Source organism: Lissotriton vulgaris, chromosome 1_1, assembly GCF_964263255.1.
Source record: "Lissotriton vulgaris chromosome 1_1, aLisVul1.2, whole genome shotgun sequence".
Taxonomy (NCBI): domain Eukaryota; kingdom Metazoa; phylum Chordata; class Amphibia; order Caudata; family Salamandridae; genus Lissotriton; species Lissotriton vulgaris.
Genome location: NC_141685.1, coordinates 950,737,242 through 950,761,636, shown reverse-complemented (window position 1 = coordinate 950,761,636; position 24,395 = coordinate 950,737,242). Strand labels below are relative to the sequence as shown.

General features: G+C 43.8%; 1 protein-coding gene across 2 annotated transcripts in view; it reads right to left on the bottom strand.

Moving 5' to 3' along the window:
• Positions 1-22,952, bottom strand: part of GPD1 (glycerol-3-phosphate dehydrogenase 1) — a 109,024-nt gene extending 86,072 nt beyond the window's left edge. Inside the window, exon 1 of one of the 2 annotated variants that reach the window (XR_015309179.1) lies at positions 22,666-22,915. Coding sequence is in view for 1 of the 2 variants with exons in the window: in XM_086959362.1 (XP_086815488.1) it covers positions 22,666-22,709 (44 nt within the window). In the remaining variant the exon portion in view is untranslated. Of the gene's footprint in view, positions 1-22,665 lie in introns of both variants that reach the window. The other variant, XM_086959362.1, reaches the window with a different exon arrangement.
• Between the last annotated feature and the right edge of the window lie 1,443 nt (positions 22,953-24,395).

The window sequence follows — 24,395 nt, the reverse complement described above, 5'->3', positions numbered from 1 at the left end:
TCAGAAGAACCTCAAAAAGACCTTTTTTCCTACTTCCTGACTTGTGAGGGGATAGAGAGGCAGAGGAAGTGAGAGGAGATCTATTGCAAAGAAGACGCAAAATCCGTCAGTGGGAAGGAGGTGTGGGGGGGAGGCATTAGGATCTCTGGAGAAAAACAAAAGCTGCCCTCCCAAAAACCCCTTACCAAGCTAATCAACAAGTCAGCAAAAGTTGATTCTTTGCAGTCGCTGATTTTGAACTTTGATGCACTGCTCAAATTTTTTTGCATGGACAACCCTTGCTGCTAGCAGACAGGCGTCCTTCTCTGCCACGCTCCAGTCGGACAGACAACAAGGAAAGCTTTGATAAATATTCTAAAATATGAGGGAGTGGTTTTTATGCTGCAGGAAGAAAGCATGCATCAGAAAAAAGAAACCATGGAAGAGGTTTATTGTTTGCTCGAAATACTCAGAACTGCAGCATTTCATTCTTTCTAGTGCTTTCTGTCCAATATCTTCAGCTATGTGTTTGTCACTGACTCATTTTAATATTGTAAAGTGCTCAGGCATAAAAAGACTTGATGTGACATAGGGACGGGGTGACTGCGTACATAAGAATTAATTGTGCACATAGAAGGCTCACCATGTACAGTTACATATATTATATGGAAACCTCTCTTAAGTCCTGTGATCGTCACTCTTCAGGTGATGTAACAGAAAATGCAGCCAACACATGTTTCGCCCAAAGTGGGTGTCACGCCCAGGGCTTTCTCAGGGCAAATAGTCAGAAAAACACAGTTCCAGTCTCAGTTTAGTAGTACACAGCACACTAAAATATGAAGGTCTTTGCGGTGGTTAGGGAGGGATGGGATTACTGCATACAAATGAATTAATTGTGCACGTAGAAAGCTCACCATGTTCAGTTACGTATATTATATGGAAAACTCTCTAAGTCCTGTGATCCTCGCTCTTATGTTGCGCTGTTACATTTTTATGCTGCATACCAGGGACGGAATGGCCATAGCGGGCACCGGGCATTTCCCCGGTGGGCCGTTCGGGTGGGAGCTGGTTTTGGGCCCCTAGGGTTCCGTTTTTGTTATTGGGTCGTTTCTGCAGCATAGCTGCAATATTGGCCCGGTAACAAAATCGGACGAAATTGGCCTTGGCACACATCTCTGCCGCACCCCCAACCACCCCGGGGCCGGCCGAGCACTTTGCCAGGGCCGGTTTTGGTTCACAGTCCGGCCCTGCTGCCTACAATTATAATGAGTCCGGTTGAGGGTCGAGTCAATAGATTTCAATAACTAATTCACATTTTCAAACCCTAATATGAATGAGATAATGCAATGGGCACCTCTCTTCTCATCTTTGTCCTCCTTAATTCGTAGTCAAACGGGCCCTATACATTCCAGATAGCAGATTCCAATGAAGTGTTCCTCTCTGAGACTTTTCTGGACATCTGCTTAGCTGCACTACACACCAACTCCTGTTTCGCCATTTTTAAGTAGGCCTTACCTGGAATCAAACAAAGAGCATGCAGGATATACATACACTCCAACGGATCGGATGGATGAGCGAACAGAACACTGGGCCCTGGAACATACAGTGACCTTCACATCGCAAGTTCTACTACAGCATGGCCGACTCGACTTTCCATCCTTGCAAGATCGGTAAGTTGATTACATTAAACGGAGCAATAGTAAAATCGGTCATTTAAGTGCTTAAAAGTGGCGGAAGTAAAGACTGAAGTGCTATATAAACAAGCCAGGGATATCGATGGAAAGGGAATACCAGATACCACGCCCACCCACTAGTTACTGTCCCACGGTGATAGGGTTTTGGTCGTACAGACCGGAACAGCTGTTTTGTTAAAGTTAAAAATATGAAATGCAGAGGGCGAAAGAGAAAATGTAAACAATGATTTAAAATCCGAAAATAAAAGGGCTTAAAGAGTTGTAAGAGTTGAGTTAAGCCTGGTGAGATGCAGATGATCGTCAAGTACAGGAACACAAAAAAAAACAAATGGGAGGGGTGGGGGGAGTGCGCCCAAGAGCACACACAGCGGTTTCCCTTGTAGGAGCAAGCAGGGAGCCGATCAGTTTGAAAGTTAATTACAAACAGATGGTTTCAAAGCTCGCTCCCGCAAGGGAATCGCCAAACGTGCACGCGTTGCCATTGAAAGCAATGCAAAGCGTGCACGTTTTTGGCAGAAAAAGCTAATCGATTGCTAAAGGTCTCCTCCTATGCAGCACATGCATGCTGCGTAGGCGAGACATTAAAAAACTGACCTTTATAAAATACGAGAGCCTGTCTGACAGCTAAATTAACATTTTAATCTGCTGTGGCGTGTTTGATGACAAACAGGAAATCCTGGAATGCCTCTGCTGATAGCTGCTCAGGAGGTAGTCAAACTTAGGTGCAGATATTAGCGGATCACATTGTGACATTTTTTCTGTCAAGGGCAGGAGCAATGCATCACCCAAAAGAGCAAAAACATTGACAATGGCAGATGCATAAAAATGCTATTTTAAAACAATGAGATGAGTAAAAAATACCTGTCCTGAGCTCACCCCATTAAAAAAAATTCATCCCCATTACCTCTGAGTGCAGAGAACAATTATGTAAAGCACACTGAGCTTGAGTGCTGAGCCCGCCCTCTCCGGAGACATGCTCATTCCTACTGCCTCTAAACAGTTAGTGCCTGTTGGCTGCATCACAGAGAGGAATAGAGGGGTATTGTGTACAACATAACCATCTTTCCCAATATAGATGCATGCTAGGCTTTCAGTGATCAGAAATCATCAACCTTCTGCTTATTCATCCCTACTTAAATATCAGTGGATCAATAGATTCACATCTGGATCGAAGAGGCAGAATGGGGCATGCTATATGATTATTATAATTATGTAAAACACATGTGCAGTCTTCTCCAGACATGACACAAGTCTGGCTCCTCTTGAGACCAGAAGATGGCCTCTGATGTAAAGCCTCATCAGAAGGGGTCACACTTTCGGGTGTTCTTTGGGACCTTCGTGTTGCGGCTGGGCTGCATTCTTTGAAGTGAGATATTTTCTCTCTGAGTGTTTTTATCCACAAGTTTATTGCAGACATTGCTGAACTACAAACCTCTGTAAATACATCTGTACCTAATTATGAGTTTATTCTCAGCTTAAGTGATCTGATTAAATAGCACACAATTGTAAAAGCAAAACAGGTATGGTGCACCTGTATGTAAGTGGTATTTATATAGCATGAACATAGCTGAAAGGCGATGGGGTGCTTTACAGGGTCAAGGGCACAGTCAACGCATGACTGGAGGGCTAGTTGGTTTCTAAGAGGGAAAGTGTGTCTTTAGAGCATTATGATGTGCCACATGAACCCAACATGAGTGCATTATAGGATATACAAATGGAGACGAAACAGACAATTGACAAAGTTTATGTGAAATATTTTGTGTCTGTTTTAACAAACGTTGCTCAGGTGTCATACTTGTACTGTAAAGAAGTTTGTGTGTTTGACATTTAGGGCCTTATTTATGAGGCCTTGTGACAGTTTTGCGCCACTTTGTAAATAGGGCGCAACAGGGGGCATGTTTTACGCCGCCGATGCGTCACAAAAAGTGGCGCACCGGCAGCGCACAACTGTTGCAAAGCCTCATAAATAAGGCCCTTAACATGTGGGCTACCAAACTATAGGCCAGATTTATTAATGCTTTGTGCCAAGGCTAGCACAACACAAAGCTGCAGCAGGGATTTACTTTCTGGCAATGAGAAGACAGCGTTTTCACAGCGCTAAATGCACTATATGGTGCTTTGAGTCAAGGTGGTATTTCGGGTCAGACTTTTCTTCAAAAATGAACACCTAGAGGAAGTATGCACAACGGGGGGGTTCAGTGATTTCTCCCCAGAAGCTGACATATGGTATATGTGCTGCAGGGCATCCAATGCGTTTGACCCTTTTGAGGTTGTCTATGCATAGGAATTGTACTGGAAGTGTATACACATTTGCCTCTGCACCATAGTGCAATGCTGTGCGTATTGCAAAGCATCCTGGGCCTCGTTTATGTGGTTTTGATGTAGGGCAGCGCCGCAAGGAAACTTTCTGCGCAGCTCTTCGTCAAAACAAAAGGGAATGAATGGCCCGTATCAATGTGATATGGCGCATTCCTATCCTTTTCACCAGCGCCTGCGCACAATTGGCTGCCATGCGCCAACGCAGGCATCCTTGCAACATGGTGCAAGGGTGCCTGCGTTGCAGGGCTGATTGATTTAATGCAGGAAGGGACACCTTCCTGCCCAAAATCAATTACAAGAGGCAATTTCCTTTTTCTATGTATTGTATTGTAATTGCATTTATATAGCGCTTACTACCCCTGACAAGGCGTCAAAGCGCTTTTTCGGCGAGTAGCACGCTACTCTGGGACCCATAGAAGATTAGTGATGAATTAGTATAGTGAAACATGCAGGTACAGTTTAAGTGGTGGATAGGTTAGTCAGTTAATTGGATTTGAAATGATAGCAGAAGGATAGAGGAGGACAAAGTTTTGTATTTATATAGCGCTTGTTGACGCACGCTATTCAGGAAGCCTACAAAGGATTAGTGGGGAATTAATATGGTGAAATATGAAGCAATTTCAGAGGTGGATATTAGTCAGTTAATTGAAGTGAGAAGGATAGCGGAGGGATAAAAGGGGAAGAAAGATTTGCATTCATATAGCACTTGTTACCCCAGATGAGTGTTGAAGTGCTTTTCTGGCGAGTAGCACCCCACTCCAGAACCCATAAAGGATTACTGTTGAAAATTAGTATAGTAAAAAAATATGAAGTAATTTGAGTAGTGGATATGTTATTCAGTTATGTGAGTAGTATATTAGTATAGTTTAATATAGAATTTGAGAAGTGAACATGTTCGTCTGTTAATTTTGATAGAAAAGGATAGTGGAGGGATAAAAGAGTGAAGGATTTTTTTTTAGGTCTTAGCAGTAGGAGGAGGCTTTTGGATGAGTAAAAAGGAGTTTTGGAGGGGAGGACTCAGAGGAAGAGTTTAGAAAGGTTTGTTTTAGGGGATCGGTATAGTAAAAGGAGTGTCAGATGATGCAAGGAGGGGTAGAGTAGGAGAGAGTCTAGAAAGGGTTATTTTGACAATCATAGTAGTGGTATGGGGTTTGGGATAAATGAGAGAGTGGATGTAGAGGATATATTGATAGATGTATAGGATGAGAGATAGGGTAGTGCATTGAAAAGAGTAGTAGAAGAAGTTTGAGATGAGTCAGAAGGTTGGGCTAGAAGATTTATTGAGTGAAGTGTAGGCTGAGAAATAGGGTAGTGCATTGGAAATGCTAAATTAGAAGAAAGTGATAAATATATAGATCCATAATTACATTGAAAGTATATAGATACATAAAGGAGGTAAGTAAATGTAGATTAAAGATATTGATAGAGGCACAGGATGAGAAATAGGGTAGTGCATTGGATATGCTTTTTCAGGAAAAAAAATAACAGACACACAGATCCAAGTACATGGAAGGTACATAGATGCACAATAGAAGTATGTACATGTAGACCAAAGATGATTTTTATTTATTTATAATTATTTTTTTCTCTCAACAACATAATTATTTTACATGTTTATACAAAGTAATACACAAAAATAGGTACATATCTAGAGTGAAAAAAATGCTTGTATACAGAGGGATATGCTGTAAATTTCTGTTTGCGTATGGTTCTTATGTGGGGAAGAGCCAAATCTTGAGCAGTTTTCTGAAGATAAGGGGGTTGGCGGTGGACCTTATGTTGGGGGTAAAGAGTTCCATAGTTTGGCTGCTTGAACAGAGAAGGATGTGCCACCCATGTTTTTTTTCTTGTATGGTGGGATTTTGAGGCGGACGTTCCGTTGTTGAATGTGTTTGGTGATTTTATTACTGATGAAGAGTGGTCCCATTCCATGTATTGCTTTGTGGGTGATACAAAGCAGCTTGAACGTGGATCTTATGGCAACCGGTAACCAATGCAGGGCTTTCAAGGCAGGGGAGATGTGGTCTCGCAGTTTGATATGCAAGAGTAGTCTGGCAGCCGAGTTCTGAATCCGTTGTAGTCTTTTCTTGGTCGTTAAAGGTGATCTGTGGTAGAGGCTATTGGCGTAATCGAGTTTGGACAGAACAAGGGAGATGGTAGTTTGGACCTTGTGTGGAAATCCCAAATGAGGGACAATTCATCGCAGCGTTTTTATAGCAGCAAAGCTTGATCTTGCTAGTTTATCCACTTGGGCATTCATCGACAGCTTGGAGTCCATGGTCATTCCGAGGTTTCTTACTTCCTTGGAAACTTTGGCAGTGATCCCAGTTCATTAGGCCATGCGGCAAGCGGGTTGTAATGTTTCCAATCGCCACACCTGAGTATTTCATTTTTTGAAGCATTCAATTTGAGATGGCTCCAGGTTATCCACTGATCCACGGCTCTGAGACAGCTGAAAATTGGTGATTTTTTTATGTCTTTGGGGCATTCCAGTTGAAGGAGTATTTGCGTGTCATCTGCATAGTTATAGCACGTAAGGTGAAATTGATTGATCAGTACTGGTAATGACTTCATGTAGATGTTGAAAAGCATGGGCGAGATGATAGAACCTTGAGGGACCCCTGCTTTTGTGGAGTACGGTTTGGACGAGGAAGGTGGGGTATGGTTGACATTAGTTCTGTTTCTAAGGTAGGACGCGATCCAGTCTAGAGCAGATCCCTCTATGCCGGCTTCATCGAGTCTTTGTTTCAGAGTGTCATGGTCAACCGTGTCAAAGGCAGCTGAGAGGTCCAAGAGGAGTAACGCAGCAACCCCGTTGCGATCAACTGTATTCTTTAGGTCATCCCAGATGGCAAGGAGGGCAGATTCAGTGCCTCTTCCCGGACGGAATCCTGTTTGGAAGTCTGAAATTATGTCATTCTCTTCAATGAATTGTGACATCTGGGCAAACGCTGCTCTTTCTATCAGTTTGCCCAGGAACGGTCCATTTGTAATGGGTCCGTAGTTGTCAGGGCCAGCGGGTCCAAGTTTGTTTTCTTCAGTAAAGGGCGTATGTAAGACTTTTTGAGCTCTTCTGGAAATATTCAAGTAGTTGAGGAATCGTTGAGGATTCTTCTTACTGGAGTGGCAGCAGAGGTTGTTAAAAGTATTGTCTTGAAAGTTTGTGGCGGAGAGGGGTCTGAAGGACTGCCGGCAGGCCAGCTTGATTTGACCAGGTCCATAAATTCATCGTGTGAGATGTGTTGGAAGGAACGGAGAGGCTTGATTAGAGCATTCTTGAATTGTTGTTTTGTACAAGGGTTAGTGATAGTACTTTGTTTCGGTTTTAAGTATCATTCCAAGGTGTCAACTTTGTCCGTGTAATGATTTGCCACTTTGTCTGTGAAATCTTGAGTAACCGGATGAGTTCCTTCTAGGCAATTTGGTTTGTGAAATTTATTGAGTATTTTATAGAATTCTTTATTTGCACAATTAGCGTTTTGAATTCTGTCTGAATAGTACCTTTTCTTAGCTTTTTTGATAGCAGACTTGTATAATCTGTTAATTTCCTGTAGGTGAAGTTTGTCTTGTTTGGCGTTTGTTTTCAGCCAGGTATGTTGCAGCTTTCTAATTTGTTGTTTTATGTCTTTTATTTCTATGTTTCTCCAAGGTGCTTTTTTTCTATTGTTCTGTTGTGTGGTTTTGAGTGGTATCAGGATGTCAAAAGCTTCCTGTAGCCACTCATATATATTTTGAACAGAATTTATGGTTTCCAGATTTGTACTGGATGTTAGTTGTGTTTCCAAGTGTTCCAAATTGAGTTTGTTCCACGGCCGATAGGTGGATGGATGTAAGGTAGTTTTAGGTAAGTCGCTTAGCGTTGTTTTATGTTGGAAGGCAAGCAAGTGGTGGTCTGACCATGTGACTGGAGTTTACTTTGAAAGGTAACTAGTTCAGTATTAGCAAAAATGACATCTAGGATATGTCCAACGGTGTGTGTCGGATTGTGGACAATCTGATGCAGGTTCAATGTGTCTAGCCCGTGATTATAGTTTTTAGATGGGTCATATTGGGTTTATCAAACCAAATGTTAAGGTCACCCAGAACGCATAGGTTGGAGTGTATTGTTATCAGGTTTGAAACTGTGTCAAGAAGTGCGTCTGGGAATGTTGCCTTGCTAGGTGGAGGTCTATAAAGGAGCAGGAAGTTACAGGAGGAAGACGGTGTAGGATTGCATCTTGTTAGAAAAGCCTCACAATTCTTTATGAAGATGTTGTCAATTTTAGTGATAAGTATTGTTTGCCTGAATACAACAGCTAGACCACCTCCCATTTTGGCTATACGATTTTGGGTGATTATTTGATAGCTTAGAGGAATGGCTTCATGCAGGAGTGGAGCCATATCTTCTCCCAACCATGATTCGCTTATGAATAGTATGTCTGGTTTTGCATCGGTGAGAAGGTCGTAGATGTGATGCTTGTTTTTAGAGAGGGGTCGAGCATTTATTAGTAGGCAGTTTAGTGAGTGGCCTTTGGTGATAGTGGGGCTTTGTTTGGTAAAAGAGTGATCAGTATTGTGTGGGTTTGTAGCAGGTGTGTTTTTAGCGCTGGTAATAGCTGTATTGGGATAGCAATTGTGTAGCTGTTCTATATCGTGTTCCTCATCCAGCATGCTAAGAAGGCATTTTGATGGGTCTGCATGTGTATGTGTTGGAGATGGTGTTTTAGAGGGAGTTGGAGTGCTGTATTGCTTTTGTGGTGTAACATTGTTGTGAAGTAGACATGGGGAAGCAAAGTTGTGAGGTGTGGCATGTTGCTTATATTTTTTGCGTGTTTTTAAGGCAAAGGTGTATGAGTCAGGGGAGGTGGTGCAGCATGTGGGTCATGTAGTAAGGTTCTAAATTGTCCAATGGATTAGAGGCGGTTAGAAGAGAGGTGCTGTATTGCTGTATCTGTGTTAGGTATGGTGGAAGAGTGAAAGCTTGGCATTGGAGTTTGTTCCTTTGTGTGGTTTGAAAGGTGGGTATATGTTTGTATTTTGTGATGGTAAGAATGATGAGGTGTTGCGCTTTGAAGATCTTATTGTGCTGGTATGTGTGATATGTTTTGCTTTTGAGGAGTAGTGAAAAAGGGTGTTGATGTATATGTTTCATGCAATGGGTTTGGTTGTGTAGTATTGTTTGTGAGAGGAGGTTGTGACGTAGAGGGGGTGGTGATGTGTTTATGAGTAGCGTGTATGTTGTGTGTAGGAGGGAATGAAGTAGAGATGAGAGTGTTAATCTTAGACTGGTTTGTTGCAAGAGTTACAAAGTGTGGTGGTGTGCAGTGAGTGTGTTGTGCGTTAGTGTTATTATGGTAGAAGGGAGAGGAGGGTGTTTGTTGGCAACTGATGGAAGGATGATTATATGTGTGTTAGTAATAAAAGGTGGTCTGTTGGGTGTAATTACAGCAGGGAGAGTGTGTCTGAATGGGATGTAGTTATGTATTGTGTTGATTGGCGTTGTGTTAGTGATGAGTGGCATAGGATAGAGTTGTGTACTGTTTGTAGGTGATGGTGGATATGTGTGGTAGTTGGGATAGTAGGGTGTGTAGATGTGGTTTGGTTGGGTTTGTAGTGCATGCTGGTACATTAATCTGTGCATAGTGTTGTGCGTGGTTACATTTGGTGTGAGTGTGTTACTCTGTTTGTGAATGTGGATGGTGTGGGCTGGGTATTGCTAAATGAGAAAAATGGCAGCATTTCTGGTGCTAGACCCGACCAGTCTCGAACCGGCTCAAACAGGCAACTGCCCTTGTCCTCGCTGCCCTTAGCCTCGACAGCCGGGCTGAGACGCCGTAACCCTGGCCTTTTTTATTGCCCTAATAATCAGGTGACCCCTTCAGCCAATGGGAACCCTAGCTCTAACACTATCCAATCACAACACTAGCCTTAAATCTAGAACCAATAGAAGACCAGGACCTTACAGCCAATCTTAGCCCTAGTCCAAGCACCCTGTCAGTTAAAAAAACCCTGATCTCTACGTCCAATAAAGGCCCTAGCCCTACCAGTAGTCTATGCAACCAATGGCACAGTTAGCCCTAGTCCCTACTTCTAATAGAAAGCCTAACCCTACTCTAAGTCCCACACCCAGTCCAGCAACCAATCACACCAGAAGCCCTAATCGCTACTTCCAATTAAAGCACAAAGAGAATTAAGAAAATGCCTCCTCGTTGCGCCTCCCTAACGCCACCTCTGGGGTGGCGTTAGCTTCTGACTTATTCCCAGGTTTATGATTTCTCATAAATCTGGGAATGTGTCACGTTCCATGGGTGCTGTGTAGGAACACCCACAGCAACACCTATGGAAAGCCGCTTTCACGTGGTTTTCTGCGTGAAAGAGGCACATATTTATAAGGCCACGAATAGCCATGTAAAGTTGCTTTATGTGGCCATATAAATAATCTGTGGCACATTGCACCACCGAAACGTCAAAAAACCAGAAAGACATCATAAATGAGGCCCTCAGTTTATGCATTGGTGAAGCGGATTACACCAGCAGCAGGCCAAACTGAGTTGATATAGCTTTGTGCTGTTTGCCTCTTTGTAGAACATAAAACAGAAAAATTCTAGGCTGCACTGTGTTGCGTGAAAAATGATTAAAATTGGGCCTCATACTGATACTGGCCCTCCTGGACTACATTAGAGCTTAATTATAGGTTTATCCTGGTGGTAGTCTCTCTTCTGCACAATGGTTGGCTTCAGGGGAACGGTCCATTGCTCCTTGTGGGCAAGACAGGAATGTTCCACTGTGAGGCAGGAGATACACAAAAATAGAAGGTGGTTTTAATGCCGTGGCGGCTGAGCACCTTGACATGTCTTGGCGCCAAGACTTGCAATCCAGTAGGGCAACCTTCCTCCCAAACTGGGTGGCACTGATGGGGCTTTGCGACATGAGGCATAGTTTCAACCATAGAGCCGAGGTTATCACCTACTTCTCATCTCTCAATCAGATCTTCTTGTTCATTGAATATATTTTCCACTTGCAAGGGACATGCCCAGAATCTCAGGTGCTATTATCTTACCTAGTGGATTGTCCAATCACGTACCGATTGAGATAAACTATTAGGCACCAGGGTCAGAGAAGAATGGGAATGTAACTTCTGAACACATGGTGGTACCCGGATGATACCTTTGCTGCATGTCTTCAAAGTGAGGCTGAGCTGTATTTGCAGCTTAATTAGGGCAGAGTCTTGTCCAAAATGGCCGCTTTAAATCAGTTATCCACCAAATTGAACTGGAATAGTTCTGCTATTTGGGGATAATTAGATAAAAAGTCAAACTTCCGAAGCTAGAGCAGTTTCCACTTGTGATGATAATCCCATCCCTCAGATGGAGGCCATTTGAATAACAATTAGACAAATGTGTCTGAATGGGGCCCATATGAGATAAGTTTAGAACAAATCATGCAACATGCTCTTCTGGCCGGTGTTGCACTTTAAGGAAACAGACTGTTTCCCTCACATTCTAATTGCTTGAGCGACATCAGAGGCGGCAGGCATAGCTACTCATTTGCTGATTATCATAAAAATAAATTAAGTGGCGGACAAAAATTCAACATGTGTTGCCCTACCAGAATTCACTGACCAGAACCAGGCGGGGACGGAAAGAGGTATCTTGGAGCACTCATTAATGACAGAGGAATTGGAGGAGGCCGTTACATTCATTCCGTCAGGCAAAACTACTTACTGGACCTCCCACCAGAATTTTTCAAGTATGTGGCCTCGATCCTCCTGCCTGTCTTGGATGACCTAATGCTAGAAAATAAAATCTTAGAAATTCCCAAGCCGGCGAAATACCACAACACGTGAATCGTTCCGTCCGACTTCACTCATTAACAATGAAGTGCAATTTCCAGCTAAAGTCCTTGCGAACTGCTTGGTTTGGGTCGTGTGTGAGCTAGTTCACCAGGATCAAAGGCCTTCACAACACAACGAGCAATAAGACATAACCTACGTAGACGGCATCTTTCAATGGCCCAGGCGAAGGAGCTTTCAGGACCACCTGCTGTTGTATATATATCAACTTTTAAAAGGTATTTAGCACTATCGAATTGGAATTTCCTGTTATGTCTCCATAAGGATAGCAACTCCTATAGACCCCTTTATACAGACCTGGCAATAAAGCTGTGTGTGAAAAGGACCGTGGCGGGCCGTTCCCTATTGAATTTGGAAGCAGGCAAGCATGTCCATTGCTCCAGTTTTTTTTCGTAGTGGCAATTGAGTGGGATTGCAGCATGGATGTGATAGGATTGGTTGGTCCAGAGGTTGAACTGAGGTAATGGGGCTGGCTGCTGTGTCTCCCTTTATGTGGATGACACGTTATTATGTGTCAGATCTCCTGAATGGTTGGGTCAACATGTAATGGAGATATGAGGGAAATTTGGACAATGATCCAGCTTAGCGGTTAATTGGGGTAAGTCTATTTTTCTAAAGCAGGGAGGTGGGTGTGCTATCAATTGGCAGACAAGCTTCCGGGTTGCCTATAGTAGCTTTAAACACTTGGCCCTCATGTTGCTAAAGACCACCAAAGGTGCTGAGAGCTCAACCTACTGTCCTTGATAGAAAACTTACATATTTACCATAATGTTTGGAAAATACTCTACCTCAATCTAATCAGCTGAGTTATGTTATACAAGATGGTGGATCTTCTCTATATGCTACCTATCCATCAAAATTGCCTCTTTGTGATCCTCACTCAAATTGCCTCTTCGAGATAGTCATTTTGTCAGAAGATCCACAAATATGCTCTCTTCTTCTTGAGGGTGAATGGGGTGCCAAGGGTATCTTTGAGAAATTGACTCAATCAGTATATGAGGGCAGCATCTCTATGGCGGACATCAAGCTGTATTATTGGGCATTCCAGCTCACCATCATGAATAATTGGCTCTTTGGGCACCGTAAAGTTCCTGCCTTTAGGTTGGAACTTCAGTATCTCACAAAGTTGGGAGGTTGCGCTTTGTAGTATGGGGACCATCTGCCACTGTTTCTACATAAAGCATCTCAATTGAGAATATTTGGTCCCATGATCACATTAAAACATTTGCGGCACTCGGTGAGGAATTTCAGATGCACAAATTGCAATTCTACTTATATCTTCAAGTAAGGCATCCACTAGAGCAGTAGTTCCCAAACTTTTTCGACCCGCGGGTCCCTTGACCCATTGGCCATTGCCCGTGGCTCCCCACTGTTACTTTTTTGGGAGGGCGGGGGGGTGTAAGCCCGTCCTCAGGAGTACTTGCGTTTTTCTCCCTGAAAATAATTGGGATGAAGCTGATGAATGTATTATAATCATATACACAGGGTGTTTTGTATTACTAAGGCGGCGTCTCTAATAAAATATTTCTAGCTACACTTCTTTGCCCATGCCTTTTTTAGCGTACCTTCTTAAACTTTTTTATCCCACTTACAGTGCTAGATAGCACCCCTATGCATGTAGGCCCAAGTGCCAAAGTGTTTCTGCTCTTGAAGAATATTTGCATGCACTTCCATTTCTACCCATGTTATACGTGCCAACACATCTGTCTCAGCATGGTGACTCACAATTTTTTAAACCACATACAGCTTTAAGTTTGCCATCTCCTCCCTAAAATTGCCTCCAAATCAATGCAAGTAAAATAAATTATGCTGATTTTTTTTTAAATGTCCCTCTTTCTTGCTTCAAATGTTGGCATTATGCCATATATGGCATTTTACTTCCCTGTGTTCAAGGAGAGAGCCGGCCTGTCTGGAAGTGTGTGTACTGAAAGAAATGTGTACTGGAAGTGCCTGTGATTCAAGTACTAATGTCAATATTTAATAATATTTACTGTGTTTAATAGACAAACAACTGTACTTTCCTCATGACTTGCATTGGTGTAAAATGCATTTGAAAAAAAATGAAACTATTAACAAGTCTAACAATATAAATCAGGCATCTTGTGCCTACTTTGGGACTGTTGGAATGTGGGGATCCAGGGAAATATGGAGGTCATCTCTCTTGAAATGCCATCAATTAACCACTACATTTACAGCTTTAGGCATGTCACTTACAAATCATCAACATCATATGTTTAAGTCTAATTAGTTTAACTGAAGCCAACAACCCCTTCAACGTTAAATGCATTAAAGTACTTGGTGCGCGGCTCCCCTGGCTAGACTTGATGGCTCCCCAGGGAGCCACGGTGCACAGTTTGGGAACCACTGCACTATAGGCTCAACCCTGAAGCTACTGCCACTTCCCTAATTCAGCCCCATCGATGCTAGGCTGATGATCGACTGGCTTCAACCAAAGAAATTTCACAGGTTTACTGTACACAAGTTATAAAAAAGGCCACACAGATACACCGCCCCTAAATTTAGCTTGGGAAAAGACATAGGTGCATTAAGCAATGAAGAGTGGCAAGAGGCGAAGATGCCACCAGGGAATTGGCCGTATTGAAAAGACTATGACTAATTCATAGGTTATACTACTCCCCGGTGCCCTTGAGAAGGTTGGGTAGGACTGAATATGTACAATGTCTTAGATGATCTGAACACTGGGGACGTCTTTCATGTTATGTGGTGATGCCAGGACATACAGGGCTACTTGAAGGGGATAGCCCAAAATGTATGGGCGGTGCTGGAGTGGAGGGTGGTCCCTTATCCCCAAATGGTATTCCTTGGCTTAAAGGTGGGTGAAGAAAATATGCTATGGACTCGATGCTTAGAGGCCTGCGTTCCACCTCTCAAAACAACATGTGGCTAAGTACTGACGCCCACCGACTCCCATTCGTACAAGAATGGCGGAGGGGATCGGCAAGTGTTCCCTGGTTGAGGACGTTTTATATACCAAAAGCTCTAGGGCCAGTGGGTAGACTATTCTTTACATCACCTTTGATGCAAATGGGTACAACGGATACATGTGTCATACCTTCAGTGCCCGATCATTTGTTTACACTTAAGGAAGAATATAACATTTTTTGATCTGTAAAGTAGCTGTGATTTCTCCTAAATCTGGGTTAATGCCAACGAAATAAAATGGCTATAAAATGTTGTGTATATAAAAAAGGATGATTCCAAGTGATAGTGTTGAGGCATGTATTCCTGCAAGTGTCCAGGAGCTTTAGTGTGATGGAGTCTGGGAGAGGACATTGCCTTTGGCAGAGCTTTGGGCAGGATCTGACTTGCGACAACTGCGTAGCTGCGATGCCGAAAGAAAAGCCACCGCAGTAAAAAAGCCTTCAGTGCCGCATCTTCACTTGCAGGGACCCCAGCAATGCTTCGGAATATCACTTTTGGAAGTGAACAGTCAAAAAAAAACACGGGCAGGAATGAGATACGAGGAGCAAGGCGTTCACAGTGGCAATGCTTGCCAATGACCAGTCCAGTCCAGTCATGTTTCCTATTGATTCTGTCAATGCCAATTTAGGGGAATAAAGACAACACATAACGTAAATGTCTTGATAGAAGCTTGACAGCCTACCAGACCACAGATGTAAGAGTGCCAGATGTTCACTCCCTAAAGATTTGCTCAGTACTACCAACAGGACAAACCTGAATCATGTCGACAAATAATGGAAGTGATTTGTAACGATGATGCCCAGACTAAAATGTGATAGACATCAACCCTGAGCTCGACAACCACATACATTTGGATACTTTACTCAGTCATGTTCAGCGCTGGAAAATAGGTTTCTGCTGTCTAAATCCCAACTACAAAGATTTAGGTGCGCTGGGGTTACGGATTCCCTCAGTACCCACAATGTATCCGGGGGGGGGGGGGGGGGCGTATAGAGCCTGGCGCCCTTTTAGTCTCCTGGAACGTGTGAGGGCAAGAATCTGACATGGACCTTGGCATGCCTCTCACTCAGCGATCCTGGGCTCGGACCATTGCATAAGCCCAAGGGGCGCTGTCAGAGTAGCGAGAAGGTCAAAGGTTAGGGTTTTAATAACCCAATCAAACAGAGCAGTCTCTTCCTTTAAGCAAATATGTGCCCACCTGAACGGGCCAGTGCCTTCCAAAGCCTGTGCTAAGAGTATAACGAGCGAACAATACACTTTGAAAGGTCATCCTACCATCTCTGGGTCTAGTACCAAACACAATGGAAGGCTGACCCTCAGCGTGACCTTATCTATTCTCTTGGCAACTGCATTCAAGCCACCGTCATTTCCCGCGCCGCTCTCTGCCACTAGAAATGTTTCGAAGCTGCTTTACCTGTATGTGCCTCTCCCTCTTTCCAGGGGGGGGGGGGGGGGGGGGGTGCAACGTTAATTACAATCACACCCCGAGAGGCTAAACTGTGCTTCTTGTGCGCATAGCATGAATGCTGCACGGCCTGGAGGAAAAGGCAGGATTATTCATTTATACATTGATTAAGGTGTTCTTAAGTGTTGCATGCTGCATACCATGCACTGAACAGAATTGAAGTAACGAGCAAGAAGGACATGAAAGACGAGGGTCATTCCAGTGTCGATTATAACTAGGGCTCCTGGTTTTATGGTATTTATATCTTTGTCATTTCCGTCTGTATTTATCCATATTTATTTTTTTGCTAATTTTACCTGTATCTATCCATATCTATTTTAGGTTTTGCGAAAAAAATACACTGAAATGTGTATATTTCTGCATGTATTTAACCAGTTAATGTGCACTTGTTCTTCTATACCTGATAGGTTTAAATGATATATATCTACGCATAGATGGGAAAAAATACACTTGAAATAAAATATGTATATTTTAGTATCAATGTTGTGCAAATCTAATGCTGTTTAAAGCTATTTACTAAAATCCCTATATTATTTTAATCACCTAGGCTGTCAATCTGCACAGCTATTGGCCTGCCAGTCATGATTGACAGCATTTAGAATCACTCAAAAACAACCCAATTTCCCTTTTTATCCACATTTAAAAATAAATACAGAAAGGAAAATAAATGGTTTTCAGTCTGTATTTATCTGTCAAAATCAGTAAAAACGGAAAACAGGGAGCCTTAATTATAACAGTGAATGGGCACTCCACAATGAGACATCTTTGTAAGAGCTTATATAAATAAGCAGGAGACGGGCTCTCTAAAGAAAAACATAAGTTGTCTACTTGCCCGGGTTACATGCGGAAGTAGAGACACAAGGACAGTTAAGGCAGTGGTTCCCAAACTGTGCGCTGTGGCTCCCTGGGGAGCCGTCAAACCTAGCCAGGGAAGACGTACACCAAGAACTTTAATGCATTTAATGTTGAAGGGTCTGTTGGCTTCAGTTAAACTAATTAGACTTAAACGCATGATGTCAATGATTTGTAAGTGACATGCCTGAAGCTGTAAACGTAGTGCTTAATTGAGGGCATGTCGAGGGAGATGACCTCCATATTTCACTCGATCCCCACGTTCCAACACTCCCAAAGGAAAGGGAAGATGTCTCATTAATTTTGTTAAAGATTTTTTCCGAATGCATTTTACACCAATGCAAGTTATCAGGAAAATACAGTTGTCCTGTCTATTAAACACACTAAGTATTATTAAGTATTGACATTTGTACTTGAATCATAGGTACTTTCAGTACACACACATTTCCAGACAGGCCTCCTCTCTCCTTGAGCACAGGGAAGTGAAACACCATATATAGCATAATACGAACATTTGGAAGCAAGAAAGAGGGACGTTTAAAAAAATCAAATCTGAGGAGTTTATTTAACTTGCATTGATTTAGAGGCAATTTTAGGGCGGAGACAACTAAAATAAAGCTGTATGTGGTTTAAAAAATTGTGTGTCCCCCTGCTGCGAGAGGTGTGTTGGCATGTATGGCATGGGTAGAAATGGAAGTGCCTGCAAATATTCTTCAAGTGCAGAAACATTTTGGCAATGGGGCCTACATGCATAGAGGTGCTATCTAGCACAGTAAGTAGGATAAAAAAGTTTGAGAGGGTATTCTAAAAAAGTAATGGGCAAAGAAGTGCAACTAGGAATATTTTATTAGAGGTGCCGCTTTAATAAATCAAAACACCCTGCGTATATGATTATAACGCCTTCATCATCTTCATCCCAATTATTTTCAGGGAGAAAAATGCAAATACTCCCTAGTCCGGGCTTACATCCCCCCACCCTCCAAAAAACGTAACAGTGGGTTGCCACGGGCAATGGCCAATGAGTCAAGGGAGCTGCAGGTCAAGAAAGTTTGGGAACCACTGAAAAGGAAAGAGACTGGTGGTTTCTTCATGCAAGGTTAAAGACTGCTGGCATTAAAGCCAAAGTAATGTATCATTCAAGGCCAGCATGATCTCAAGAAGGCATGTTCCAGTGCAAAGCAAGAAGGCACGTGAGAGTTTGGCCTTGGACCAGGAACGACCATCTGCCAACCTACCAACATTTCGTAAAGTGAATGGAGAGGAGCTTGAGGGAAGCTAACTATAAACTTTGCGCTGGTTAAAAGACTGGAAGACTCTGAGGTGGTAATCTGGAAAGCAGCCAAGTCCTGACTTACGTACTCAGCAGAGAGTCAAGAACTGAAATCTTTCTTTAAACTGCTGCTAAAGAGGGCCCTCATTGTGGGTATGATTTAGACAAAGCATCATACACATAATATAGGCCTGTTGGCGTGGTTCTGTGCTCTTTGGATCTTGAAGCGGTATTCAGACCTGGAGCAGTATAAACAAGGATGGAAATGGAGTAGTTTACACAAGATACGACGACTGTGAGCAGAAAAGTATTTTGAAGTATCTGTTGCATCGAAAGTGCCCAGCATACAAGGTGTAGATGACAGGATGCAATATACAGACTATATTTATTTCATTTCTGAAGAAGAGCATGCAGCCAATCTGGAACCGTAAGTTCCATACCTTCCTTGCTTGTATGGGGGTGGGGGAGCCTAGTGTAACTGAATAGTTGAAACAGAGGTTTTGGCTAGCTTGCACCCTTTTACTGTATTTCCGTTTTTGCTCAAAAGAACAGCAGGTTTTGGTGCAGCTAGTGCTGCAGGCAGATTATTACCAGTACCTCATCTAGGTTGAGGTGGTGCTAGTCGTCATCAGGACAGATGCAATAACCGACGCTGTATGTTTCACGGACACAGGCCCTTGGGGCCGTGACCACTCAAAACGATTAGCAAAAAGGCAAACCTTGGAGGTAGGCTGCCAGAGATGGTAGAAGTGTGAGAAAGGATATGGTGTGATCTGCACAGGTGCGATAGCCTGTGCTGTGGGTCCCAGCAATCTGCGCCAGTTATGTTATGTTATGTTAAGTTAATATACACTTATAGAGCGCATTATCACCCAGGGGTATCTAAGCGCTATCAACGGACATACACCACCAACGAGAGACGCAGAGCCACCAGTGGGGTCAAGGCGCCATTAAAAAAAAAAAAGATCAGTGAGCTAGCAAATCGACTGGAACGCTGGAAAGCCACAGATATTGCTGACACCAGTGGAGGGGAACGGATTCATTTTCATTTGGTGTGTGCAGTGTTCCAAGAAGGTCAGTCAAATAATAGCCTCAATACCCCCCCCCCCCCCCCCCCCCCCCCAGCATCTCCCCGCGCCAATCTCCTGCAGTCTTTACTGAGGCAAAGCCAAGGTCTACTGTGTGAAAGTTCACTTAGAAGTCCCATAATTTAAGCATGCACGTGTGGTGACCTGATGTTCTGGTGGGTGTTTGTCAACAGTGAGGCTGGAAGCCTGACTGTCAGCCGCAGAGCACGCTGAAGTACTCGAACTGTGATGAAAGATGGGAGGTGGTCACTATTTCCAAAGCATGTTATGGTCGAAATTGGCCTGTAGATGGACAAGTTACCGCGGTCAATATTCTACATCTTGAGACGGGTGCCTATTTTGTATTTCAGTACCATAGTGACTGCATCTCTTGAAAGAGAGCCATCTAATCCGTTAGGCAGCGATAGCTCAAGGATGTGTAGGTTCCTGGCAAGTTATATTTTCTGGCCCCCTGTTTGGGACAGCTTTGAATGTATTGCCCCTCGGCTCATTCAACGCCTATGATGAAAAGCAATACTGAATTGTATGTTAAACTATATGCAACAGCACCGGCCAGCTAAAGAGCGTAGTAAGGAAGAGACAAAGGTAGAGAGAGGTGAAGGGTAGAAAGAGAAATGTAGTAAGAGGAAGTTGAGAGACAGATGTGAAAGAGAGGTGAGGTTTATACAGGAATAGAGAGTTATGGGAGGAAGAGATCGTGAGGTACAGAGACCTATAAAAAGATTGAGAGATACAGTTGAAGTGGGAGTGGGTTTGTTGAGGAGGTTCAGAGATAGATGTGTTTGTGTCTGTGTGTGTGAGACAGAGAGAGAGCGAGAGGAGTCGATGATAGAAAAAAGGAAGTAGAGGAAGAGAAACAGACTTAGTCAAAAAGGAGTAAGATATTTAGTAAGGAAATGGAATGGAAACTGAGGAATAACAGAGAAAGGGAATGAGGAGTGGTGATCTAATGGTGAGTTCAATTTAAAGTTTAGGTAGTGGGAGAATGCAGTGGAGTCGAGAGAGTTGATGTAGTGAAGGAGATGTGAGGTAGGGAGGGAAATGAGATACAGAGGCAAGAGGAGTGGTGAGGTGAGGTGGAGACACAATTGAGAGAGGTAGGGTAGTATAAACCCGGCGAATGGTGAGGTAAAGATACAGATGTGGTTGTGTGAGAAGTGCAGTAGAAAGGAATTCGATGGAAGGAAGACATGGGGCAGATAGAAAAAGAGCAAGAGGTTAGAGAAGGCATCTCCAATGAGTAGCTCGTGAGCTACTGGTAGCTCTCCAGCTACTTGTAAGTAGCTCTCCAATTTTGAGTCCAGCCTACTAAATGAGAAGTTATTGCTTGGATAATTTGAAAATATGTATTCCAGGACTGAAAAGGGCTTAGTCAAGATGAAAAGGTGTGCATTTTCCGAGCTCATAAGATGATGTTCGGAGAAAAAGGATTGCATTTCAAATTATTTTAACATTCCAAGTTGATAAAACCTTTCTAGCATTACTACTGACAACCCTGCCTGATGCACTGAACAGAATCTCCACAAGCAGGCTTCATACGGTGCCCACTAATGTAATGTTGTCTTTTCAACGCTAATAATATTAGTAGCTCAACAAGATTCTTATTAAACATGAGTAGCTCTAGTTGTAGAAAAGGTTGGAGACCCCTAGATGAGGGACACAGAGTTGAAGTAGAGAGGTGGGGTCGAGAGTGATCAATATAGATGTAGACACAAACAAAGATAAGGAGTGGGGCAGGGTCATGAGAGAGAGGTACAGAGAGATTGAGTGGAATGAGGTATACTGAGAGAGAGAAGAAGTAACCAAAGGTGACAGAGCTGAAAAAAGAGAGACAGGATGAGGGTACATAGAGAAGTTGAGGGAGAGAGAGAGAGAGACAGGTTAAGAGAGATGGTTAAGGTACAACAGGTGAAGCAAGACGAGAGAAATCAGAAACAGATCAGTTTTCAATTTTACTGTCAGCAACTCTTGAGAGTGTGAGGGTTAAGGCTGGACAGGGCAGACCAGACATGCAGACTAATGGGTAGATTTATTATGTTTTAGTGCAACGCAGCCGATCAGCCAAAGTTGCTGCACAGCATTGCACAATGGGGAGAAACCAGGGAGGAGCCATATTTATTACAAAATAACCCGCTGCCAGTAAGTACCACTGCGATGGTGCACAAGCAGGTTGCCTAACACCACACACAACCTTTGCACCATTGTGCAGTGGTGTAAGGGTGCCGTCTAGCGTAGAATTTATACTGGAAGCATACCTTCAAGAACAAAATCCTAAACCTGGACAAATTCTGAAACACTCCACACATTGCATGCGTGCTGTACAGTGCCACACACACTCGATTTTTGGAATGCTTAGAGAAATTTAAACATTTCTTCATGTTAGTGCCTGCTTTAAAAATGAGTTTTATTTTAACGCAAACTTGCGGTCTTGCTATCTTAGTAAATCAGGCTTTGCGTAAAAAAACGATGGGGGAGCTTAAGCTAAACACCCAAGTGCCATCTTGGCGCAAACCAACGCATAGCGCTGTTGTTGCTGAGAAAAAGGTGCCTTTCCAGTCTAAAATACCTTTTGCGCTGGAAAGTAAATACCCTTGCAAATGTCTGCACTCCTTTGTGTGATTTTGCCTCAGTGCAAACCCTTATTAAATCTGGTCCGAAATGTTAAGCATACTGGGGTGCCACACTCGAAGAAAATATGTTTTTCATAAACAACGTTATTTTTAGGCATGAATTTCAACTGTACCACTTTCCTTGCCAAGGGTGCCCTGTAGACGGTTCAGTCCCTGGGCAATTGCCCACTTTGCCGTTGCCTTAAAACATCTCCGATTACATGCCGTGCGAGCCAACATTTTCTAACAGAGAAAATTAAGAAAAACAGATCCGGGGAAATTAACTTCCCGTACACTTGCATTTAAGTGGAGAAGTTTCTAATAAGTAAAAAGATGAAATAAAGCAATTTTCGCAATAGAAAACTTGGCGTCTTTGGCCCAAGCCGGTAGTGTTGGCATGTGTGACATTTTCATGAACTACTGCCAGCCAGCATTGATTGATCTACCTTTACCAGGATCCTTAAATGCACCAGTCAATGCCCCTTCACAGCGGTCACTAATTAATACAATGCTTGAGTAGCAGCGCCCAACAAATCAGATATCGAATCCAGTCACAGGCCCTGTGCTAGCAGCTGCCACCCGTTCAAACAGCCCAAATCTCGCCTCCCCACTCACCAGTTTCCAGAGCCCACAATGCAGACTTTTCGGGGTGGTGACATCCCGGCTGTCACTTTCTCTCTGGCTCTCCGGGCAGTCTGTCACTCAGTGTGTGCGTCTGTGGTGTCTCTCCCGCCTGTCACTCTGTCCTCCCTCGTCAGGCTGGTTTTCCCGTCTGTCCGCCCTCCCTGTCGCTATTCCAAGAGTCAGTGTGTCCCCCGGAGCTGTCTTGTGGAGACTCTGGCCAAAGTCACACGGTTCAGACTCCAGCAAGTGCTTTTCAGGTCTGTCCCGCCCCCTCCCCCCTCCTCCCCAGAGGCCCCGCCTTCTGCTACTCCCACAGGGACCGGTTAACCCCCTGCTGGCCGGCACCGGGCAAAAGCGTGGACTGATCGGTCTTCTTGGGGCACGTCAACTCTACAACCAGAGAGGACGCATTTTACTTGAGTGGATGACTGGAAGACAGCCGTAGGTCTCCGCACTCTAGTCGGGTCACACTTCAGTCTCGCCCGCTCTCTCCCTCCCTTTGTGGAATCTCGTGCGCTCATTACAAATGTCAAACAGTAACATCCATGGGCACCAGGCACACGCCCTCCCTGGAAAAATACGGCCAGCATCGGCTTGAAAAAGCTTATCTGCACCAGGCGACTGCATTGCAGCAAGAGGGGCACCTTTTTGACCAGGATGAAATTGCACGCAGGCGACCAAGACTTTTAGTTAAAAATTAGAGGAATGTTTACCTTATCTGAGCGGTAGGAATCTTCCATAGGAACCTAAATTCGAAGCTACAGTGTGTAAATCCATAAATGCCAATCTTTTAAAAGAGTAAAGTGGGAGATTCAAAATAAATAATCGGGAGAATATAGTTCTCCCATTGACCTCTGTTGAAGCAGAGGCAATTTCAGGAGGGAGACAGCCAATATAAAGACATTTTTTGCCCCAAAAATTGGGAGTCTCCGGTTTGAATATGGTAACTCGTACCCCAATATCCTTCAGCCAAAGCAACGAGGTGAACATTTCACCCTAGTCTCGATTTAAGCTGGGAGAGCAAATCTTATTCAAGGCCCTCTCAAAAATAGCAAGTGCACATCTCGCCCAGCTGCAGAGGCCCCCAATGAGGGAAACAAAATCTTATACGAGGCCTACAAGGATTGAAAATCTCATCCATGTATCTAAGCCTGAACCAAGAGGTCCAAGGGGGGCTGGGAGAGTGCCATCAACCAAGCTGCTTCTACAAGAGCCTTCATAACCGCAGCATGCCTTCACTTTTAAAATTGCTGATGTGATAGTCCAGTCGAGTCCAGTCCAGTGTATTGGAACTGAAAAGACAGCTGCCGCTGTGCACAGAGAGCCTTGCACCAGTGGTGGATGAGCCGTTTAGACTGGCTGCAAGAGTGGCCTACCTGGAACGGCTGCGGCACAGACTAACACCAGAAGCGGAGGCCTACACTTCCAGAGAAACAGTAGTCTCCAGGCGTGAGGAGACTCAGTTGACATCGGTAACGGCATTCAAAGTGAGGACCGGGCAACTGCCCGAGCTGGAGCTATGCTGTTGGCCCGAGAGGGTCCCAGTAGGGAACATGTGTAACGCACAGTAGAGGCCTGGTGGTGGGGCTCCTCAGCGGGTGGAGAAAGACCTATGGGCCAGTTGAAAACTGAAGCCAGCACTCAGAGCAAGGTCCAGGAGCACAGGGCAGTAGGAGACACTACATTTCTGAGGGGGACAAGGACAACTTCGGGGACGTTTC